This window comes from Plecotus auritus, assembly GCF_963455305.1.
Source record: "Plecotus auritus genome assembly, chromosome: 2".
NCBI classification, from domain to species: Eukaryota; Metazoa; Chordata; class Mammalia; order Chiroptera; family Vespertilionidae; genus Plecotus; species Plecotus auritus.
In genome coordinates, this window is record NC_137771.1 from 145,286,896 (window position 1) to 145,306,549 (window position 19,654).

At 35.3% G+C, this 19,654-nt stretch overlaps 1 protein-coding gene across 9 annotated transcripts in view; it reads left to right on the forward strand.

The window, feature by feature from the left end:
* The window catches only part of SENP7 (SUMO specific peptidase 7), a 215,885-nt gene extending 197,093 nt beyond the window's left edge, over positions 1-18,792 (forward strand). For all 9 annotated transcript variants that reach the window (XM_080655696.1, XM_080655703.1, XM_080655700.1 and 6 more), the window contains 10 exons: positions 622-755; positions 2,538-2,654; positions 6,346-6,468; positions 8,507-8,599; positions 9,642-9,766; positions 10,975-11,027; positions 13,928-13,971; positions 14,063-14,131; positions 14,752-14,902; positions 17,012-18,792. In XM_080655696.1, the coding sequence (XP_080511822.1) occupies positions 622-755; positions 2,538-2,654; positions 6,346-6,468; positions 8,507-8,599; positions 9,642-9,766; positions 10,975-11,027; positions 13,928-13,971; positions 14,063-14,131; positions 14,752-14,902; positions 17,012-17,149 (1,047 nt within the window). In that variant the 3' untranslated portion in view covers positions 17,150-18,792. The remainder of the gene's footprint in view (positions 1-621; positions 756-2,537; positions 2,655-6,345; positions 6,469-8,506; positions 8,600-9,641; positions 9,767-10,974; positions 11,028-13,927; positions 13,972-14,062; positions 14,132-14,751; positions 14,903-17,011) is intronic.
* Positions 18,793-19,654: the final 862 nt, after the last annotated feature.

Consider the following 19,654-nt stretch of genomic DNA (forward strand, 5'->3'; position numbering starts at 1 on the left):
TTCGGCGAGTGTGCTCTTTTTTTTAAAAAAAAAAATACCTCTGGAGAGAAAAATGTTTATTAAGTTTGCTGTGGAGCATGCATGTGCATGTATACCTACACACAGGACAGTCTGTCTGGTCAGAGGCTAATCTGTTATTTAGAAGGCTTGTAGGAAGCCACATTAGGAAAACAAGGTGTGAGATTTTCTTTATTTATGTATACATTGTAACAATTTTGCATGGTAACTATTTGTATATACAAATTTACATTCTACTTTTCCATTAATAATGGAATATCAATTTATGTTATTATAAACTCAGTCCCTCTTTAAAAATTTTTTCTATTATCTTATCACCTCTTTTGTTCATTTTGAGCTGCACAGATTCTCTTTTAATTATAAAGCTCAGATTTATAAGTAACACTTCAACTGAAACTTTGATTATGTACAATATCTTTTGATCAATAGTATTATTTTGATGCTTATATCTTTGCAGAAATTCTAAAAGTATAGATATAATTCCATGATTTGGATTTCTTTTAGTCACATTTTCTCTTACAAGTCTAGGTTTTGACTGTTCTTTTCAGAGTTAATATGTATTTATGTATCTATAAGGAGACTTTTCTCCCCATTTCCTGTCAGCCCTCAAATATAGATGCAGCCAAACCTAATTACACCTTCCTGCAGAAGCAAAGTAGCGGTTGCTACTCACTTTCTGTTACAACTAACCCAGATGAAGAATGGCGAGAAGTCAGGCACACTGGACCTGTTCAGAAGTATGTACTGTCTCATGTCCCGTTTGTAATAGGTGGGCACGCTAGTTGTTTTCACTCATGTTGCTGATTTTAAGTAGTCTACCTTTTTAAATGTTTTGAGTTTTACTTTCACACTAAATGGCTAATAATGAAAATAATGTTTTTTCTAAATTTATGAAAAGTTAAAAAACTTTTATTAAGAAAAACAATTGTGCCATTTCATTTAGTTTTATGTTAATAAGACAGAAATAGTAGCCAGACTATCAAATTTTGTAAGATTAAAGCATTTATTGAAAATATTTAAATAGTAATGTATGATTTTTAAGATTATATATTTTATATCTGAATATATAATAGGAAAGTGAAATTATTTATTAAAGTGTGCCTCAATTTAAGGTATTTTAGAATTTGTCAGAACTTCCCTTTCAGAAATTGCTTTTTTTGGTTTATATTTCATCTTTTATATATCTTCTCATGGTGGGAAGGCAGAATCGGGAGTCTGTGCATTTGAGGGTGGTTTTATTCCTCTATGTATTCCTTTTCTGTGTTTTAGGAAAAAAAACACCACATGAAAGCACAGGGTAGGAAAATAGCTGATAAATAGAAACTATAATATTAGCATTTAAAATTTTCACAGTCTTTTTTGGTTTAGGTGCCATGCTTATCAAGATTAAGTCAATTGTGGATGACTTTTATCTTCTTAAATCTTTCTAGTTCAAGAAGTACATGTTGTACCTTTATTATTTACTATACTAGTGGCCCAGTGCATAAAATTTGTGCACATTAAAAGGGAATTAATTAGAGGAAATATTTTAATATTATTTGCCATTTCTCTATAATAGAAGTGTCAGAGATGAAAGAAAATTAGTAAAATGTATATAAAAATAATATATACATTTATTAATAAATAAACAATAACAGCATACATCCCTGGCCGGCGCCAGGCGGGGGACACAGCCTCATGTCCCAGCCTCGCCACACATGCAGCCCTGCCCACCCGTGCCTGCCACACATGCAGCCTCCTGCTGATAGGTCGTTACAGCATGAGGGCGTCACAACCATTTGCATATTACCCTTTTATTAGTATAGATTTGTGCATCTGTCTATGCCAAGATTATAGTCAAGAATTCACAGCTGCTACTGATCTTTTTTCTGAACTTGAAGAGAGGATACTAGAAGAAAGATGCCTAATTAGTTGTAATCTGTTTTCCACTTCTTTTTGGTTGTGTTCTAATTATTTCTTTCCCTTATGTTCTCTTAAGTTTTACATTATAAGCACTTTATTATAGGAAACTTGCCTCCTTAAGCTCCCTATTATTTCCATTAGCCAGCTGCTGGCTTAGACTAGCCACCTGTAGAGCATAGTTTTTGACTGCTGGCTCTTCTGAATAGAAAGGAACTAGGAATCTGAATAGGGATTCACTTAGAGTTGGAAAGTATACCATAGGAAAATCATCCATGGTTTTATTATATCAGTTTGTTGAAAGTTAAAAATTACACAGAAGATAGACATCCTCAATGGTATTGTGATTGATTGTGAGATATAACCTATTGATTTAACAGATATTAAGACCAGCCTACATGAGAAGGATTGGAAAGGAAAAGATGCTCAATGAGACTACTATAAGTAGCTTATGAAAATAAAGGGAGGAAAATATAATTGCTCATATCCTGTCAAATATTTTTTACTCTACGTATTTTAGTTATTGAATACTACTACCCTGTTATTGTACCATATGACAAATCTTTTTGATAGTAGAATTTTTAATACCAATATACTTTAACTTTATTTTTACTTTTAAGGTTGATTGTATATCCTCCACCACCTACAAAGGGGGGATTAGGAGTAACTAGTGAAGATCTGGAGTGCTTAGAAGAAGGGGAGTTTCTTAATGATGTAATTATTGATTTCTACCTTAAGTAAGTACAATGCTAAATGATCTTCTCATTTGTTTTATAGGTGTTGATGTGAATCTTAAAGTAAATGTTTTTATATCTAAAGTATTTAACTCTAGATAAAAGTAACCTGTCAAGATACTACATTTGAAAATTTTTTGTCTACAAACGTTTTCTAGAGTTGACTAACTCAGTTGTATTCCCTTATTTCCAATAGATATTATGTACTTCAGAAGAGCTACTGTTTTTAGTTTGTTTTAGATTTATTCTTCTTTGACTATTATTGTGATGAAGAAACTACTTACATAATTACAAGTCACTTTGGGAACTAACTGAAAAGAAGCAACTCTGTGTAGTTATCTATTGTGTCTTTAAGCACAATTAAGAGTTAACAGTCATTTTAAAAATCCATATCACTATTAAAAAAAAAAAACTTTCAAATTTTTGGTATAGCCAAGCTGAAGGAATAGATAGGGAAGTTTTTATCAACTTTCATGCAAAGGTAATTTGTTTCTAGCCTTTATTTTGTACTGTATCCCTTCACTTCTTTTAGATGTCTCTAATTATTTCATTGACCCCTCTCAAACTAAATTTATTGTCATTTTACCTAAGCCCTATTTTACTGATAATTCAGTACTTAGTCCAGTCACTCAGGCCCCAAATCTCATGCTAGCATTTACTCTTTATCCTTGACATTGTAGATTTATTCTCTAGAAGTTTAATTTGGGTCCTTTTTTATATCTTCCATGTCTCTATTTAGTTATAGTAACTGTTTGGAATATAGTTATAATAATGTTTCAGTGTCCTTTTCTACTTATTCTAACATCTGTGTCAGTTTTGGATCAGTTTTTCTTTTCATTGTGAGTGTTTTTTGTTTTGTTCTGCTTCTTTGCATGTCTGGTGATTTTTTATTGGGTGTTGGGCATTTTTGTATTCCTATAAATATTAATTGAATTTTATTATGGAACACAGATTGTTTGGAAGCAGTTTGATGCTTTTAAGGGTCATGCTTTTTGTGATTTGTTAGCCAAGACCAACAAATTAATCCCCACCTCTGAGGAAAGACCTTTCAGAATGTTCTACCCGGTGCCTCATGAATCATGAGGTTTTCCAGCCTGGCTGGTAGGAAAAGGCATTATTGCCATGGCCTGTGGAAATGCTGGGTACCGTTCTGTCTCATCTTTTCAGGTAGTTTTTCCCCCAGCCTTGGGTATTTTGCTTACACCCGTACAATGATCAATATGTTGCTGACTACTTGAGGAGAACTTTCTGAAGATGTTTGGAATTCTCTATGCAGACAGTTCTTTTCTTTCCAGTATTCAGATCTGTGAACCCTGGCTGCTTTGGTCTCTTCTGACTCACATCCATCTCTTCAACTCGGGGAGTCTGTCAGGCCTCAATGGGTTACTTCTTGTGCTGTAGCCTGGAAACTGTCAAGGCAGTACCGAGGGCATTAGTGGAGCTTACCTTGTTTCACGTTTCTCAAAGATCACTGTTCTTTGTTGCCTGATATCCAGGGTTTTAAAAACGATTGTTTTATATATTTTGTTTAATTTTGTTTTTGGTTTTTTTTCAAGCAGAAGGGTAAATCTGGTTCCTATTATTCAATCTAGACTGGGAGTGAAAGTCTCCATTATCATGGACTCTTTATCCCCCACCCCCCCATTCGCTTTCTACATATTGAGTTGCCAATTTTAACAGATTCTGTCTGTCAAGTTCATTTAATCTGTTTCTTTTGTTGCCATGATCTTTCTAGTACTCCTTATCTCACCTAAATTGTCCTTCTGCCTTTTTAAGTAGTCTCCCTGTATCTTTTGTCTCTGTTTTACTGTCCATCAAGTATGTTTTTTTAACTTTATTTTTCTTAAACTGCTCTAAGAAAGCAATTCTTAGGAACTTTTAGTAATATCTTATTACCTGTTAAAATGAGTTCAAACACAGTCTGGCATTTGAGGATCTTGATAATATGACACCAATCTCTCTTTTCAGCCATCTACATATATGTACTACACAGTCCAGAAAAATTGAATTATAAACAGTTTGCTAAATAAAGCCCATCCCTATTCACACTTCTGTATTAATGCTCTGTTTTTCCTGCTTCCTGGAATTCTCACCTCTTATTTAAACTTATTGAAATTTTATTCCCTTTCAAGGTTCCTTTCAAGTGTTACCTTTGTGAAACTTTTCCTGATCTTCTAAACAGATATTATTAACTCCCATAAAACTTCATTTGCATCTCTTTTATGGTACTTATACTATTTTGCCTTATTTTAAAGTTATTTGGTAGTTTTATAATCATTCTCCCTCTAAAGGTTAAGCACTTTGAATCTTATTTTTGTATCCTATAATAGCATCAAATTTATATTTTATGAGATGAAATGGATCTTTTTTTGGTATTTTAATATGTTCTTTGGAATTAATTAATAAAATTTTATTTTTAATGCAGATTTAATAGTATTTTTCTATACTTCCTTTTCATGGAACTGCCTATATCTGTGTTCCTTATTTTCAGAGGGGATTCTAACTTTATTTTTTTAAGCTACTTTCTATTTATTTTTTAAATTGATGTATAACTTTCAAGTAGTAAAGTTTAAAGCTGATATTCACATATGTATACACCTATCTTAATCATCATTCAAATCAAGCATTCTTTGTGTCTCCTTCCCTGTAGTATATCTTTCCCATAACCACATTATAGAAAAACTTTACATTTTCTTTGTCTGTTATTTTTTTAAGAAAGTAATTATAAGGTAATTTTCAAACCTGCATAAACATTAAAAATAGTAGAGTTCTGCCCTAGCCTGTGTTGTCCAGTGGTTGGAGCACAGGCACAGGTACCTAAGCGTCTTGGGTTCGATTCCCAGCCCTGGTTGGGGCGGTGTGGGGAGGCAACCAATTAGTGTGTCTCTCTTACATTGATGTCTCTCTTTCTCCCCCTCCTTTTCTCCCTCCCACTTTCTTAAAAACCAATGGGAAAAATACTCTCAGGTGAGGTTTAACAACAAACAAGAAAAAGAATAGTTGAATTCTCTAATCATGAAAGGTTTAATTATTCAGTGATTGAATTATAATCTTATGTTGAAGAATTTTTAGTATAGAAATGGACTAAGAATTTAGAGATTAGTCATGTCTCAGAATTATTAAGATTTTTTTCTTTTCTTGTGTGTCTGTAGAATAAATATGGTACTCAACACATGTTAGGTATTTGATAAATATTTGTTAAGTGAATAAGTGGGCAATTTCTGCTTTAAACAGTCTTGGTGCAGGTCTTTGAAGTAACTAAAAAACAAAAAGAACTGAAATCAGAGCAAATTGCAAGATTGCTTTGAATCTAATCATATATAATAAAAGACTAATATGCAAATTGACTGAACAGTGGACCGACTGGTTGCTATGATGCACACTGACCACCAGGGGGCAGGTGCTCCCACAGGGGGAGCGCCGCTCAGCCAGAAGCCTGGCTCACAGCTGGTGAGCGCAGCCGCGGTGGCGGGAGCCTCTCCCACATCCGTGTCAGTCGGACACCCTTCAAGGGCTCCTGGACTGCGAGAGGGTGCAGGCTGGGCTGAGGGACCCCTCTGAGTGCACGAATTTTGTGTACTGGGCCTCTAGTTGGATATAAAAATGAGTTCAATAACAGAACACATAAGATAATTGGGGAAGACCAGGTAAAATCTAAAAATAATTTAATTTTGTGGTGTTGCTACTTTACCAGGTATCTTATATTGGAAAAGGCATCAAATGAACTTGTTGAACGAAGTCACATTTTTAGTAGCTTTTTCTATAAATGCTTGACAAGAAAGGAAAATAACTTAACAGAAGATAATCCAAATCTTTCGTAAGTCTATCTTCCATTGTACTTACGTTTTGAGAGGCAAATATATCATTTTGATGTTTCTAATGAAATAACCTCGTATGTTCCCTTGAGTGAGTCATATTACACTTGTGTAGGTGCTGGGTCTGTTGTTCTGTGAGACATTCTCACCCTTCCATGGTACTGCTCCCTCTCACAGGCGGACTCTTGCAGGCTGCATTTCCAATTGCACTTCCTTTGGGGGACACTGGGAGTTGGAAAGGAAGGAAGGAAGAAACTAGGTGATTTCTTCTTTACCTTCCACCTTGGGCAGTAATTCTGGCAGTTTCTCACATTAAGTATAAGCTACATGAGGTCAGGGACTTTATCTGCCTTATTTTCTACTATCCCTAGTGCCTTTTACTCAGTGCTTGGTACATGCTAAGAACTCAAAGAAAATGATAAATAATAATGTATATCATTTAATGGGGAGAGAACTGTTAGACATTTGATTGAGGATTTTCTACACAGTTAAGAACTGAGAATAAGATTAATTTGTGGCTCCCATATTCCCTCCTATTCTCCTTGCCCCATCTTATGTGTAATATATTCCCAATCAAATAAAGTTAACATAATCAGGAAATCTACCAAACACCAACATAACACAGAAAACTTGGCAGCCTTCTGATTTTCAAATGGAAATTAATAGACTATACAGGAAAGCAGTTGTTTATAATCTTGTAATGGTTGGGCCATTCTGAAATAAAAAAAACTCAGTGAACATGTGACTCCAGATTATTTTATGAAGTTAGTCTTCTACATATAATGTTCATTCCTATCACATCTTTTAGCCCTTTCTGGATCCCATCTTATTTCCCATGTCTGCCCTTGCAAGTTTGGTTAATCAGATGAACAGGTATTGGGCAAAGATGTCTATTTCCTGTATTACTTGGTATATAAATCTTTAAGAACTTAATGATTTAATTTCCTGCATAAAAAGAGGTTCTTCAAGGGATGGATCCCTGATCCAGAAGTCACATACCACCTCCTTTATGCCACTGTTAAATGCCATCCCCTTCCTAAAATTATTTTTTGACATCTAAACTTGGTTTGATATTTTCCCTTAACTTCCTTGATGGATTTAGTAAAGCAGAGGTGGGGAACCTTTTTTCTGCCAAGGGCCATTTAGATATTTATAACAGCATTCACTTAATATAATTCGCTTAATATAAATTTATGTTGCTATTGAAAAAAGCTCCTAGATTTATTGAATTTCAAGTCCTACCTGTGGTTGCCTTGGCAGGGCCAGACCAAATGATTTCTCAAGCCTTATTGGGCCCATGGACTTTCCCCACCCCTGATGTAAAGAAAATAAACTATTCCGTACTTGTTTTTTGTGTGTGTCCCAACCCTTTTATAGGTGGCTTTCCTAGATGCTGTAATGTCGTTCCTTATGACACTTATATTTTAGTTATTTGTTGTGTGTTTTTTTCTGCCCTCATTTTAAAATAAATTCCTTTAGGTCAGTGTGGGTGATGTCATTATTTGTTCTGAGGAACCTAATAAATATTAGTTGAAGTAATAAAATGAAAGATGGATATACATAACTCATTGTCTTATAGTTTCTTTATATAACAAATGAAGGGAGACAAGTGTCACCTTTAAAAATCTAAGAACATCTGCCTCCTTCTCCCTCTTTCATTATGTTTTAAAACACCTCCCTATTCACAGATATAACATTTAGACAGTTCTGTAAGGTTTAATAATAGTGTTTTATACCATGTGAAGATGGAACTAAACAGAATAAATAGGTATAGTTGTTTTATATTCAGTTGTGCCACTTGTAGAATCTACATAACATTTTATAAATTGTTGCCTTCTATTACATTATTTATAAACAAGGATCAGATTTAAGAATACCCCGGAGTTAATAAAAGGAGATAATTTTCTAGTGTGTTATATATCTTGAAAAGAATGTTAGGTAAACTAAACCTAGCAGTTTTTAGTTATAAAAATGATTCTTGAAATCCTTATCTTAAATTTTTAATTATTTATATATCAAATATATCTTTCATATTCCCAGAATGGCACAAAGAAGACATAAAAGGGTAAGAACATGGACTCGCAACATAAACATCTTTAATAAAGATTACATCTTTGTGCCTGTAAATGAGTCGTGAGTATTTCAGATTATTTCAAAAGAAAATTGGAGAGGGTACAGAAAAGTATTTGGGGTGTATTTAGATAGATAATCAGTAAAAAGTGTGGGTATATTAATCCCAGGTGTTGTTATTATTTATTTTTATTTTTTTCTTTATTGATTAAGGTATTACATATGTGTCCTTATCCCCCATTGCCCCCCCACCCCCCCTCATGTCCTCACCCTCCTAGTGTCTGTGTCCATTGGTTATGCTTATATGCATGCATATAAGTCCTTTGGTTGATCTCTCCCCTTTACCCACACCCTCCCCTGCCTTCCCTCTGAGGTTTGACAGTCTGGTTGATGCTTCTCTGTCTCTGGATCTGTTTTTGTTCATCAGTTTATGTTGTTCATTATATTCCATAAGTGAGGGAGATCATGTGATATTTATCTTTCTCTAACTGACTTATTTTGCTTAGCATAATGCTCTCCAGGTCCATCCATGCTGTTGCAAATGATAGGAGTTCCTTCCTTTTTACAGCAGCATAGTATTCCATTGTGTAGATGTACCACAGTTTTTTAACCCACTCATTAGCTAAAACAATGAGTTATGTATCTTGGATTTTGTTTTGACAGTGGTTATATTGTAAATAATAGTGAAAAAAATAAAATGACAAATGAGCACAAAACTGTAATGACTGAGGCATTGAATATTTTTTTGAACTCAAGAAAAGATCAAAAGATGTTAGCATGAATCTTCAAATATTTGAGGGTAAGCTCTTTAAGAACTAATAGAAAAATGATTATCTTCGAGTCTATTTATTAAAGCAGATCCTCGACAGAAAACACTGACTATATGAAAGTAAATAAGTTTGAACTACTCAGATTTTATCCTAAGTAGTCTTACTTCTTAATTAGTTTTGGAATGTGTGTTCTATATTATATCAGATATTATAATTGACTTCTTTAAAATTAATGCAAAATTTGTCACACCCCCTTTCTTAGCTGTAGTTCTAGGATGTATTCTTCGGCATTGTTTATATTTTGTGTTATTAAGATTGTATTTCTTTTTCGACAGGTCTCACTGGTACCTTGCAGTCATTTGTTTTCCGTGGTTAGAAGAAGCTGTGTATGAAGATTTTCCACAAACCATATCCCAGCAATCCCAGGCTCAGCAATCCCAACACAACAACAAAACAATAGGTGATAAACATAATGTAAATGGTGTTTTCAATGGCAACAACAATGGAATGATTAGAGGGAACATTATGACGTTAAAAGATAACATAGTTATTTATTATCTTTAAACTTATTAGAAGAATAAGAAAGCTGAAATTTTCATGATATATGCCCAGCCTCCTATATAGACAATATATAATTCTTGATATACTTTTATATCGAGTTTCATCATGGCACTTTATAGCATAATCTTGCCGGCATGACTAAGGATCCATGCCGTGGATCTTCAGTCAAGCTTGAAATTCTCCTTTTTTTCTTAATATAAAGTAACACAGTTTTTGTTGACACAGTAATTTGACTAGGTAATATGGGTCTCTTATAATTCTGCCTTGATTTTTCTTAAGTTACAACCCAGTTAAGCAAGCAAATAAGCCTACTTTCTTTGAAGAAGAAAAATCAAAATTATATGTTCTATAGCTGTAGCCCAAGCAGCAAGCAGAATTAATAATAGTCATTATCATTAACACTGACCAAAATCCGGAGGGGGGGGGGGTTCTATCTGATAAAGCAACTGATTATTTTCAATTTTCTCTAATCATCCTCTTCTTAAAAAGTATACTTATGAAACACTCTATGATCATAGGTTATAAGAACCGTTACTAGGCAAATTAATGCTCCTCCACATTATATACAGCAGACATTTTGCCTACTGTTGTGTCTCAGTGGTTGAGTGTTGACCTATGAACCAAGATGTCATGGTTCGATTCCCGGTCATGGCACATGCTCTGGTTGCGGGCTTAATCCTCAGTTGGGGTATGCAGAAGGCAGTTGATCAATGTTTCTCCCTTATCATTGATGTTTCAATCTCTCTTTCCCTCTCCCTTCCTCTCTCTGAAATCAATAAAAATATATTTTAAAAAATAAATAGAAACAGCAGATATTTTGATTAGTGATCCATTTTTGAAGATTTTCTTTTTATAAGAAACAGACCCAGCTAACTGGTATTTCAGGTTTGGCTCTGGCGTTTATGTATTGTCTGATAATAGCTGACCATAGTCAGTTTTATCTGTTGATTGAATTTTGTTTATAACTTCAACCATGAAAAAGTTTAAATAGATCCCAGGTATTTTTCCCCCTTTAAATACTATATACATACAAATTAGAATTTATGCTTATCTAAATACTTTGTATTAGACATAAAGACTCATAACTGCTTTGTTATTTCTAACTAGATAAAGATCTGTGTACTACTTCAGCACTGTCCGTGGGTGCAGTGGATTCCCAAGTAAGTGTGTTCTTTATAGATGTGAAGGAAGGGAAACTCATGAATCTGTAAAATACAGCATAGCTAGGTGTCTGTGGGACATTGGTGGCCCATAATTAAATTTTTGCTACCTATGATTCTTTGATGGATTTTGTGGGAGTAGAAAAGAGAACATGAGATATTATCATTCTTTTTGTATCTGTTTATCTTACTTTGACTCCTTAGGTTTGTTTAGTTTTATAGTAGTTTATCTGATCATCTTAGTTGACTACTTTTCTCATTTTTGTGAGTCAGATTTACTTTTATTCTTCCTTATGTTAGCAATTTTTTGAACTTAGCATAATTAATAAACTAAGCAAGCATATTTTTATATTCTACTTCTATTGTGAATTGTTGATAAAAATTATTCAAAATAGAATCAAGGCCAACCCACATGGCTTCTGAGACTAAGATAGTTACCATTAACTTTTCTATATAAGGGCCTCCAAACTAGTATGCATGGTCTATATTTGGCATCTTAATCGATTAAGGTAGCCACCAAATGAATTTTTGGTGAGCATAGATAGCAGCAGCCTCCCTGGCACAGGCCTGTGTCTTAACTGTCACTGGTATTGGGTAGGCAGAAGGAAGGTGTTTTCTTCTCTATTGGCACAGTGGCAGGATAGGGAGTTCTTTCTTGCTTTTAAGCCAGGTTTCCCAAATTGGGTTTCTTAGAATACTTGTTCTAAGATGCAGTTTATGATAAAAAGGGATTCTAAGGTCACTTAATTTGTGTAAACCCTGGATGCTATTTCTGTTTTAGAGATTCACTGTTATATTAGAACTAGAAGCCCGGTGCACGAAATTCATGCACTGGCGGGGATGGGGGGTCCCTCAGCTAGCAAGTGGACATCCTGCGCACAGTCCAGAACCCCTCGCTCCTTACTGCCCACCAGCTTGCTGCTCCTGATCACTGGGCTCACTGCTCCTTAGTGCTGCTGTGGAGGCAGAAGAGGCTCCCGCCACTGCCACTGCACTCGCCAGCTGTGAGCCTGGCTTCTGGCTGAACAGCACTCCTCTTGTGGTAGCGCACTGACCACCAGGGGGCAGCTTCTGTGTTGAGCATCTGCCCCCTGGTGGTCAGTGAGTATCATAGCAACCGGTTGTTCTGGTCATTCCACCATAACCTCACTTAGGCTTTTATTATATAGACTAGAGGCCCGGTGCACGAAATTGGTGCACGGGGCGGGTGTCCCTCAGCCCAGCCTGCACCCTCTCCAACCTGGGACCCTTCGAGGGCAGTCGGACATCCCTCTCACAATCCAGGACTGCTGGCTCCCAACCGCTCACCTGCCTGCCTTCCTGATTGCCCCTAACCGCTTCTGCCTGCCAACCTGATCACTCCCTAACCACTCCCCTGCCAGCCTGATTGATGCCTAACTGCTCCCCTGCCAGCCTGTTTGCCCCTAACTGCCTTCCCCTGCAGGCCTGGTCACCCCTAACTGCACTCCCCTGCAGGCCTGGTCACCCCTAACTGCCCTCCCCTGCAGGCCTGGTCCCCCCCAACTGCTCTCCCCTGCAGGCCTGGGTCCCCTGCAGCTGCCCTTCCCTGCAGACCCAGACACCCCCAACTTCCCTCCTCTGCTGGCCGGGTCACCCCTAATTGCCCTCCCCTGCAGGCTTGATAGCCCCCAACTGCCCTCCCTTGCAGGCCTGGTCCCTCCCAACTGCCCTCCCCAGCTGGCCTGATCACCCACAACTGCCCTCCCTTGCAGGCCTGGGCCCTCCCAACTGCCCTCCCCTGCTGGCCATCTTGTGGTGGCCATCTTATGTCCACATGGGGCAGGATCTTTGACCAGATGGGGACAGCCATCTTGTGTGTTTGAGTGATGGTCAATCTGCATATTACTCTTTTATTAGATAGGATAGAGACTTGGTGCATGGTTGGGGTCAGCTGGTTTGCCCTGAAGGGTGTCCCGGATCAGGGTGGGGGTTCCCTTGGGGTGTGGGGCGGCCTGGGCGAGGGGCCTGTGTTGGTTTGCAGGCCGGCCACGCCCCCCCCCCGTGACCCAAGCAGAGGCCCTGGGATCTGGGATTTGTCTATCTTCTACAGTTGAAACTTTGTGGCCTGGAGTGGAACCAAGCCTTCTGCTCGCTCCGTGGCTGCCACCATTTCTGTTGGGATTTATTTATCTTCTATAATTGAAACTTTGTAGCATTGAGTGGAGGCCTGGGCCGGCAAGGGCAGGTGGAAAGCTTGGCTTCCTCCATTGCCAGGGAAACCCAAGCCTCCCTCCTGCTCTCTGTGGCTGCAGCCATCTTGGTTGGGTTTATTTGCATATTCCCTCCTGATTGGCTGGTGGGCGTGGCCTGGTGGGTGTAGTGGAGGTACGGTCGATTTGCATATTACTCTTTTATTAGATAGGATAATAAAGATACTGAGAAGTTCTGCTTTAAAGAAATGTTTGTTTGACCTATTGTTTCTCAAATTTACCAACAAAAATATCCATCCTTTTTGCTTAATATACATTAATATTTTGCTTTTTGTGCTTCAGAGGGAAGAAATGTATCTCTACCGACATTATTTATTGAGGTAGAGAATGTATGTAAGCATAGATTAAATTAATTTGCTTATCTTTGCTGAAGATGATAACTTTGAATAAAAGTAATTAATTAAAGTTCCAGATTATTTTTTAGGACATATTAAAGGTTCATAACTTCTCTGGGCCACATGTAAAACTGTACAAACTACTGTTTCACCAGTATAAGAAAATAAATCAGTGAATTTTGAAAAGTGCAATTAGCTCTCTTTTGGTGATGAAAATAACTCTTATTTGAAATTTTAATTTCAAAGTTTTTTGAAACATTTTAGAAAGTAACTGAATATTAATTTATTCAAACTAGTTTTAATTGTAAAGTCATAAAAATTTATGTTATTTCAGAGTACTGAGACAAGTATGTCAATACCAAAGAAAGTGTGTAAAAGGTAGGTACATGCTATAATGATATTTTCAGATATTTAGGTTCACTTCATATACAAATATGTACATCTTGATTTCTTCCTTTGCTCTTAATAGGCCATGCATTCTCATACTAGACTCCTTGAAAGCTGCTTCTATACAAAACACAGTTCAGAATTTACGAGAGTAAGTAATGACAGTTTGCCCTTTAGTTTGTTACCTAAAAATCTCAATAATTTTGAAGATATTTTAAGAATTACTGAAAATGCTATGTCAGAATTATATTTTGTTATGTATTTAGATGAGGCCTATAAATTTAAGTATTATTTCTCAAGGACTATGTCAAAAGTAAATTCAGAATTTGTATTCATAATTGAACAAAAGCACAACTTTACAAAGGAACAGTACAAATGTTAGTGGTTATCAAAATAATACTTTAGGAAATAAACCTTACATTCTTAATACGTGTGTGTGTATGCGTGTAATTTTGTAATTTACTCTAAGGATCTGGAAAAAACTAGCAGCTAGAGTTTTAAAATAATTTGTTAATCTACTTTGTGATATAAGTAACTTTATATTTTTGATTTGTTAAAGTTGAGTTGTTAGAAAAGGTCTAGCATTTAGTTAGAAACTAAGATGATTTTCTTTAAAGTAGGACTTTTGAAGCCTCACATATTATAATTTCTACTGTTAAAGTTCAGTCTTTGGAAATTCAGCTTGAGCCAACAAATGTTTTTTTGTGTGAAAGTATTACATAACAGTAAAGAGATTTCTATTCAAGTCAATCTACTTTTTGATGATTTAAGGTATTTAGAGGTAGAGTGGGAAGTTAAACGAAAAACTCACCGTGAATTCAGCAAAACAAACATGGTGGACCTATGCCCTAAAGTTCCTAAACAAGATAATAGCAGTGATTGTGGAGTATATTTACTGCAATATGTGGAAAGCTTCTTTAAGGTATGTAAAAATATAAATAAATTTCTTATTCACAGTTACCAGTATACAATCACAAATTACTGGGCAAGCAAAGAAGCAGAAAATGTTATAGGTAATCAAGAAAGAAAGAAGAAAGGAAGGAAGGAAGGAAGGAAGGAAGGAAGGAAGGAAGGAAGGAAGGAAGGAAGGAAGGAAGGAAGGAAGGAAGGAAGGAAAAGAAATGGGACCACAGATAATTCAGATATGGGAGTTAGATAAGAACGTAGAAATGATTTGATTAATATGTTAGAGAAAAGTCACAGATGAACAAAATGAAGGAAGAGATGAAATCTAAAAAAGTCAAGTGAACATGTATACTGATATATCTGAAATTTAGAACTTATTGGATAGGTTTAATAGCAGATTGGATACAGCAGAAGATAGGATTAGTGAACTTCAAAAAAGAAAAAGACATTAGAAAGTATCCAATTTGCTTAGAGAGGAAAAAGAATGTAAAGAACAGAGCATAAAAGATAAGTGTGATACAGTCAAAAAGTCTAATTTACATATAATTGGAGTTCCAGAATGATTACTGGTAGGGGTGGGGGTGCATGCAGAGAGTAGTAAGGCAGATAGAAATTTGAAGAAAAATTTTCAGAACTAGATTCATGTATTCAAGTAGTTCAGAAAACCGTGAACTAGATAAGTACAATGACAGGCGTGGGTGTTATTTTCTAGCTCACCAGAGACTCCATTGAAACTGCAGCAATATTAAAGGAGAAATTTTAAATAGCAAGGAATCACTCTTTGCTTTTCAACTGTCAGCTTATTACTTCAGTCATTACCAATGTTGTTGGTATATTGAGCAGGTTATTTATACTTGCTTGGAAAATCCTTTAAAGGTTACAGTACTTTCAAAGTAAGGATTATAAGGTGCAGTTACAACTTTTGGTATAATTGGAGAGGAGTAACAGCAGAATATGGTACATGTTATGGAAGTCACTGAAATATGTTAATATTTTTTTCACATTGGAAGTTCATTAAAGGGAGCCAATTCTAGTCTTCTAATACTCTTTCCAAAGAGATTTGGTTTTATTTTTAGAATATTTTAAGTGCCTTATTACATATTTTGAGTTTGTTACATAATTCTACTTTAATAGCCTCAGTCAGTAGAATATGCTTCTACTGACTGAGGCTATTAAAGTGTACCATAGGTTGTAAGATTTCTGGGGCGGGGGGGGGGGGGAGGGGTGTGGGGGAGAAACTCAAAAAACTAAATCATGTGTTTTACAAATTTGTGCATAAATTTGTGGAAAAAAATAGGTCTGGGATGGATCACTCAAAACCTGTGGAACATGTAACTAAGCTCTAACAAAAACAATATTAATTCTAATAAAAATACTCGCATAGTTAAATCACCACTGACATTTGCTCTCTGAGCATCATAGTTTATTTTTTCAGCATTATACCCTGGGACTCTTAATTTATTCTTCAAGCTGTAAATCCTTCTTATATCTGGCTTCTAATAGTTTCATCAAATTTATAAACCTGATCTAGAGGTAGCCTTCTTCAGCAGTTATTTTTTTAAAAACTTGCAACTTCCTTATTAAGCTTAACATAATGGAAAATACAGCAGTTCTTGAAGCCAATAAATTGGCTGTTTTTTGCTCTAAAAGAAGGCACTTCTTCAGGATTTGATGTGTTTTTTGTTTTTTTAAATCTGAGATTCTTCATTTACCGCTAAGACTTTCTCTTTGTTATAGTAATTTCAAAATATTAACATGTTGGAAAAAATTATGTTCAAATCAACCTGACTTCTGCATTGAGCTGTATCATTCTCTAATACTAATCTGTTTTGCACTAATCAGTTAAACACCATTGTAACAGAACAAACAGGATTTATTTTTGATGTTCAAAAGTTAGCAATTCAATGAAAATGTTCTAAAATGATGGTGGTGATGGTTGCACAACTTTGTGAATATACTGAAAACCACTCAATTGCATATCTTAGGTGAATTTTATGGTATGTAAATGATATCTTAGCAAAGTTGTTATTTAAATAAAGTTGGCAATTTCTCATTTCTTGTAAAAAGAAATTCAAACAAGTTTGAATCATACCACTAAAATGATTGTATTCTTTCTTTTCTCTAGGATCCTATTGTTAACTTTGAACTTCCAATTCATTTGGAGAAATGGTTTCCTCGTCACGTAATAAAGACCAAACGGGAGGATATTCGCGAGCTCATTTTGAAACTTCATTTGCAGCAGCAGAAGGGCAGCAGTAGCTAGTTAATCTGTACAAAGATGACAGATGTTCTACACGATTACAGGAAAGCTGCTTACCAGCATTTGTGTTAGCCAGCTCACAGAGAAGAAAATAACTTGTAGTAGTTTTATAAGTCATTGGCGTTTATTTAAAATATATAAGGTGTATTATTAGATTGTTGGGATCTTATAGATGGAGAGGAAATGGGGGTGAGATACATAAACTTATTAGATAAGAAATGGAAATTTCATAAATATTTGATATTTTTCTGATTTAATATGCTTGGATTATGCAATAGCATATGTAATGTGGGAATGTTTTTGTAGATAATAAAACTATGTGATCTGTACTTCCACATAATGGGAGTTGAGGGGAGCTAGGTCCTCCCTGCTAACAGCCCCAGTGCTTGTCAAATTCTTTGACAAGTCACATTATATTGTAATTCTATTCTTTGCAGCTCAAGCATGCAGTATGAATACTGTGTATTTTTTTTAATGAATTTAGTATCAAGGCTTCAGAAAGTGCCATTTATGGCATCCCTTCTGTATGTGTAAAAGAAGACATAATGTTAGCAAGATGATAAAAATCCAGTCTTTCAAAGCGCAGCTTATTTTTCTCATCTGCTAAATGGAACCATTACTCTGCTGTAATTTTTCCCCCCTTTTTTTAATTTCATATGTGCGGAACTGAGAATTTAGTTCATTCATTCAGGGTGAAATTTGTAACAAAAATGTTTTAAAAATTATATATGTAACTCAATTTGAAGTATAGCTATATACTGACTGCTACATTACCCCAGAATATATGTACACAATTTATGTAAGTATAGAAGATAAAATTGGTGTCCTTATAATTTTAATTAAAAATACCCTCAAAGTCTTATTTATTATTAGAACTAAATACATAGTTTTATAACTCTGTTACCCAGTATTCATCTGTAAAGCCAGATTGCTATCATTGCTTTTATATTTTTAAATTGGACATTTTAGAGACCTGTAATTCCCATGGAGCTTACTTTTTTTTATTAAATGTTTAGGTAACAGTTATAAATTCATGTGCTGAGGGTGGTATTACAGAAATACTTCACAACCCTCTAATGTTATCAAGAATATTTTGAGGGGACAATTATAATGTATTTTCTCAGATAAGGAAAATTTTTTTTAAAGAATATTTTAATCTTCTGTTTTAAGCATCTCTTGGATTTACATTGTAACTGTATATAAAGCAGTGAAACAAAGGAAATTTCAGATAAAGCTAAAAGTAGGAACATTTTATTTCAAAATCATGTGAATTGATATTATCAGTTAAGCCTCAGTGTTTTTAAGCTTTTGTTAATCTTGTCACCATCTTTATATTGTTAAAGGTATTTGTCTTTTGAAAGTTTCCTATAAAGAATCTTATAATTACATGTTTCATTCCCAATTTATGTGTGTGTAGAAGGGGACTTTTTAAGGTGACTATTAATTGTTTCATACATCAAATTTTGGTAAAGTAAATATATAATACATTTTCTTGTGACTTCTTAACATTTTTGTTTGTGTGTTTTTCAAAGATACCACTGTCTTTTATCATGTTTTGAAGATTGTTTAAAATTCATTTTCCTAAATTCATGTGGAAATGGTTTGAGAATATCAACATTTTATATTAAACATATTTACAATTCATTAGATTGAGGTATAATTTTTTAAAGAAATGCGTGACAGTCTTAGAAATAAATTTTGAGTTTTATAGTGGCCAGTGCCTATCATATGGCTGATGCTTAGATTAATTTTCCTTTCTGTTTTAACAAGCATATTGCTAATTTGATTGTCAGTTCAGGAAACATTTGGGAATTTTCTAGGTACAATAAAATGAATGATAGATCTTCTGAACTCTATAGTATAATGGGAGAAGTGGACATATGAACAATCTTAATATTCCCTGGTAAAAGCAATCATAAGTTTCTCTGGGAGCACAAGAGGGAGTTCATCCGTGTGTGTGTGTGTGTGTGTGTGTGTGTGTGTGTGTGTGTGTGTGCCCCTGTGTGCTAGGGAGAGGTGGAGAGGTAGTAAGAGAGTTGTTGGTGGACAGGGAAAACTTTCCTAAAGAAGAACTACTATTTTTGATTGACAACACTTGGGGTTAAAAGTAAAATGGTAGATTTTCAAAAAATACGTTTTTTATTGAGTTTTATAGAGAGAGGAAAGGAGGGGGATAGAGAGGAACATCATTGATCAGCTGCCTCCTGCACACCCCCTACTGGGGATCAAGCCTGCAAACTGGGCATGTTCCTTGACTGGGAATCAAACCAGTGACCTCTTGGTTCCTGGGTCGACGTTCAACCACTGAGTCACACCAGCTAGGCAAAGGATAGCTTTTAAAAAAGGGTGATATTCAACCACCATAGAAAAAGTTTATTAAAGTGAATTGATTAAATTAGCTTTTCTTTTTTGTTAGGGAGAAAACAGGACTAGACTCATCATACAGAGCCCTTTCTAAACTGGTTTCTATCTTTATCCTCATCTTTCCACTCTGACCTACTTTTTAGT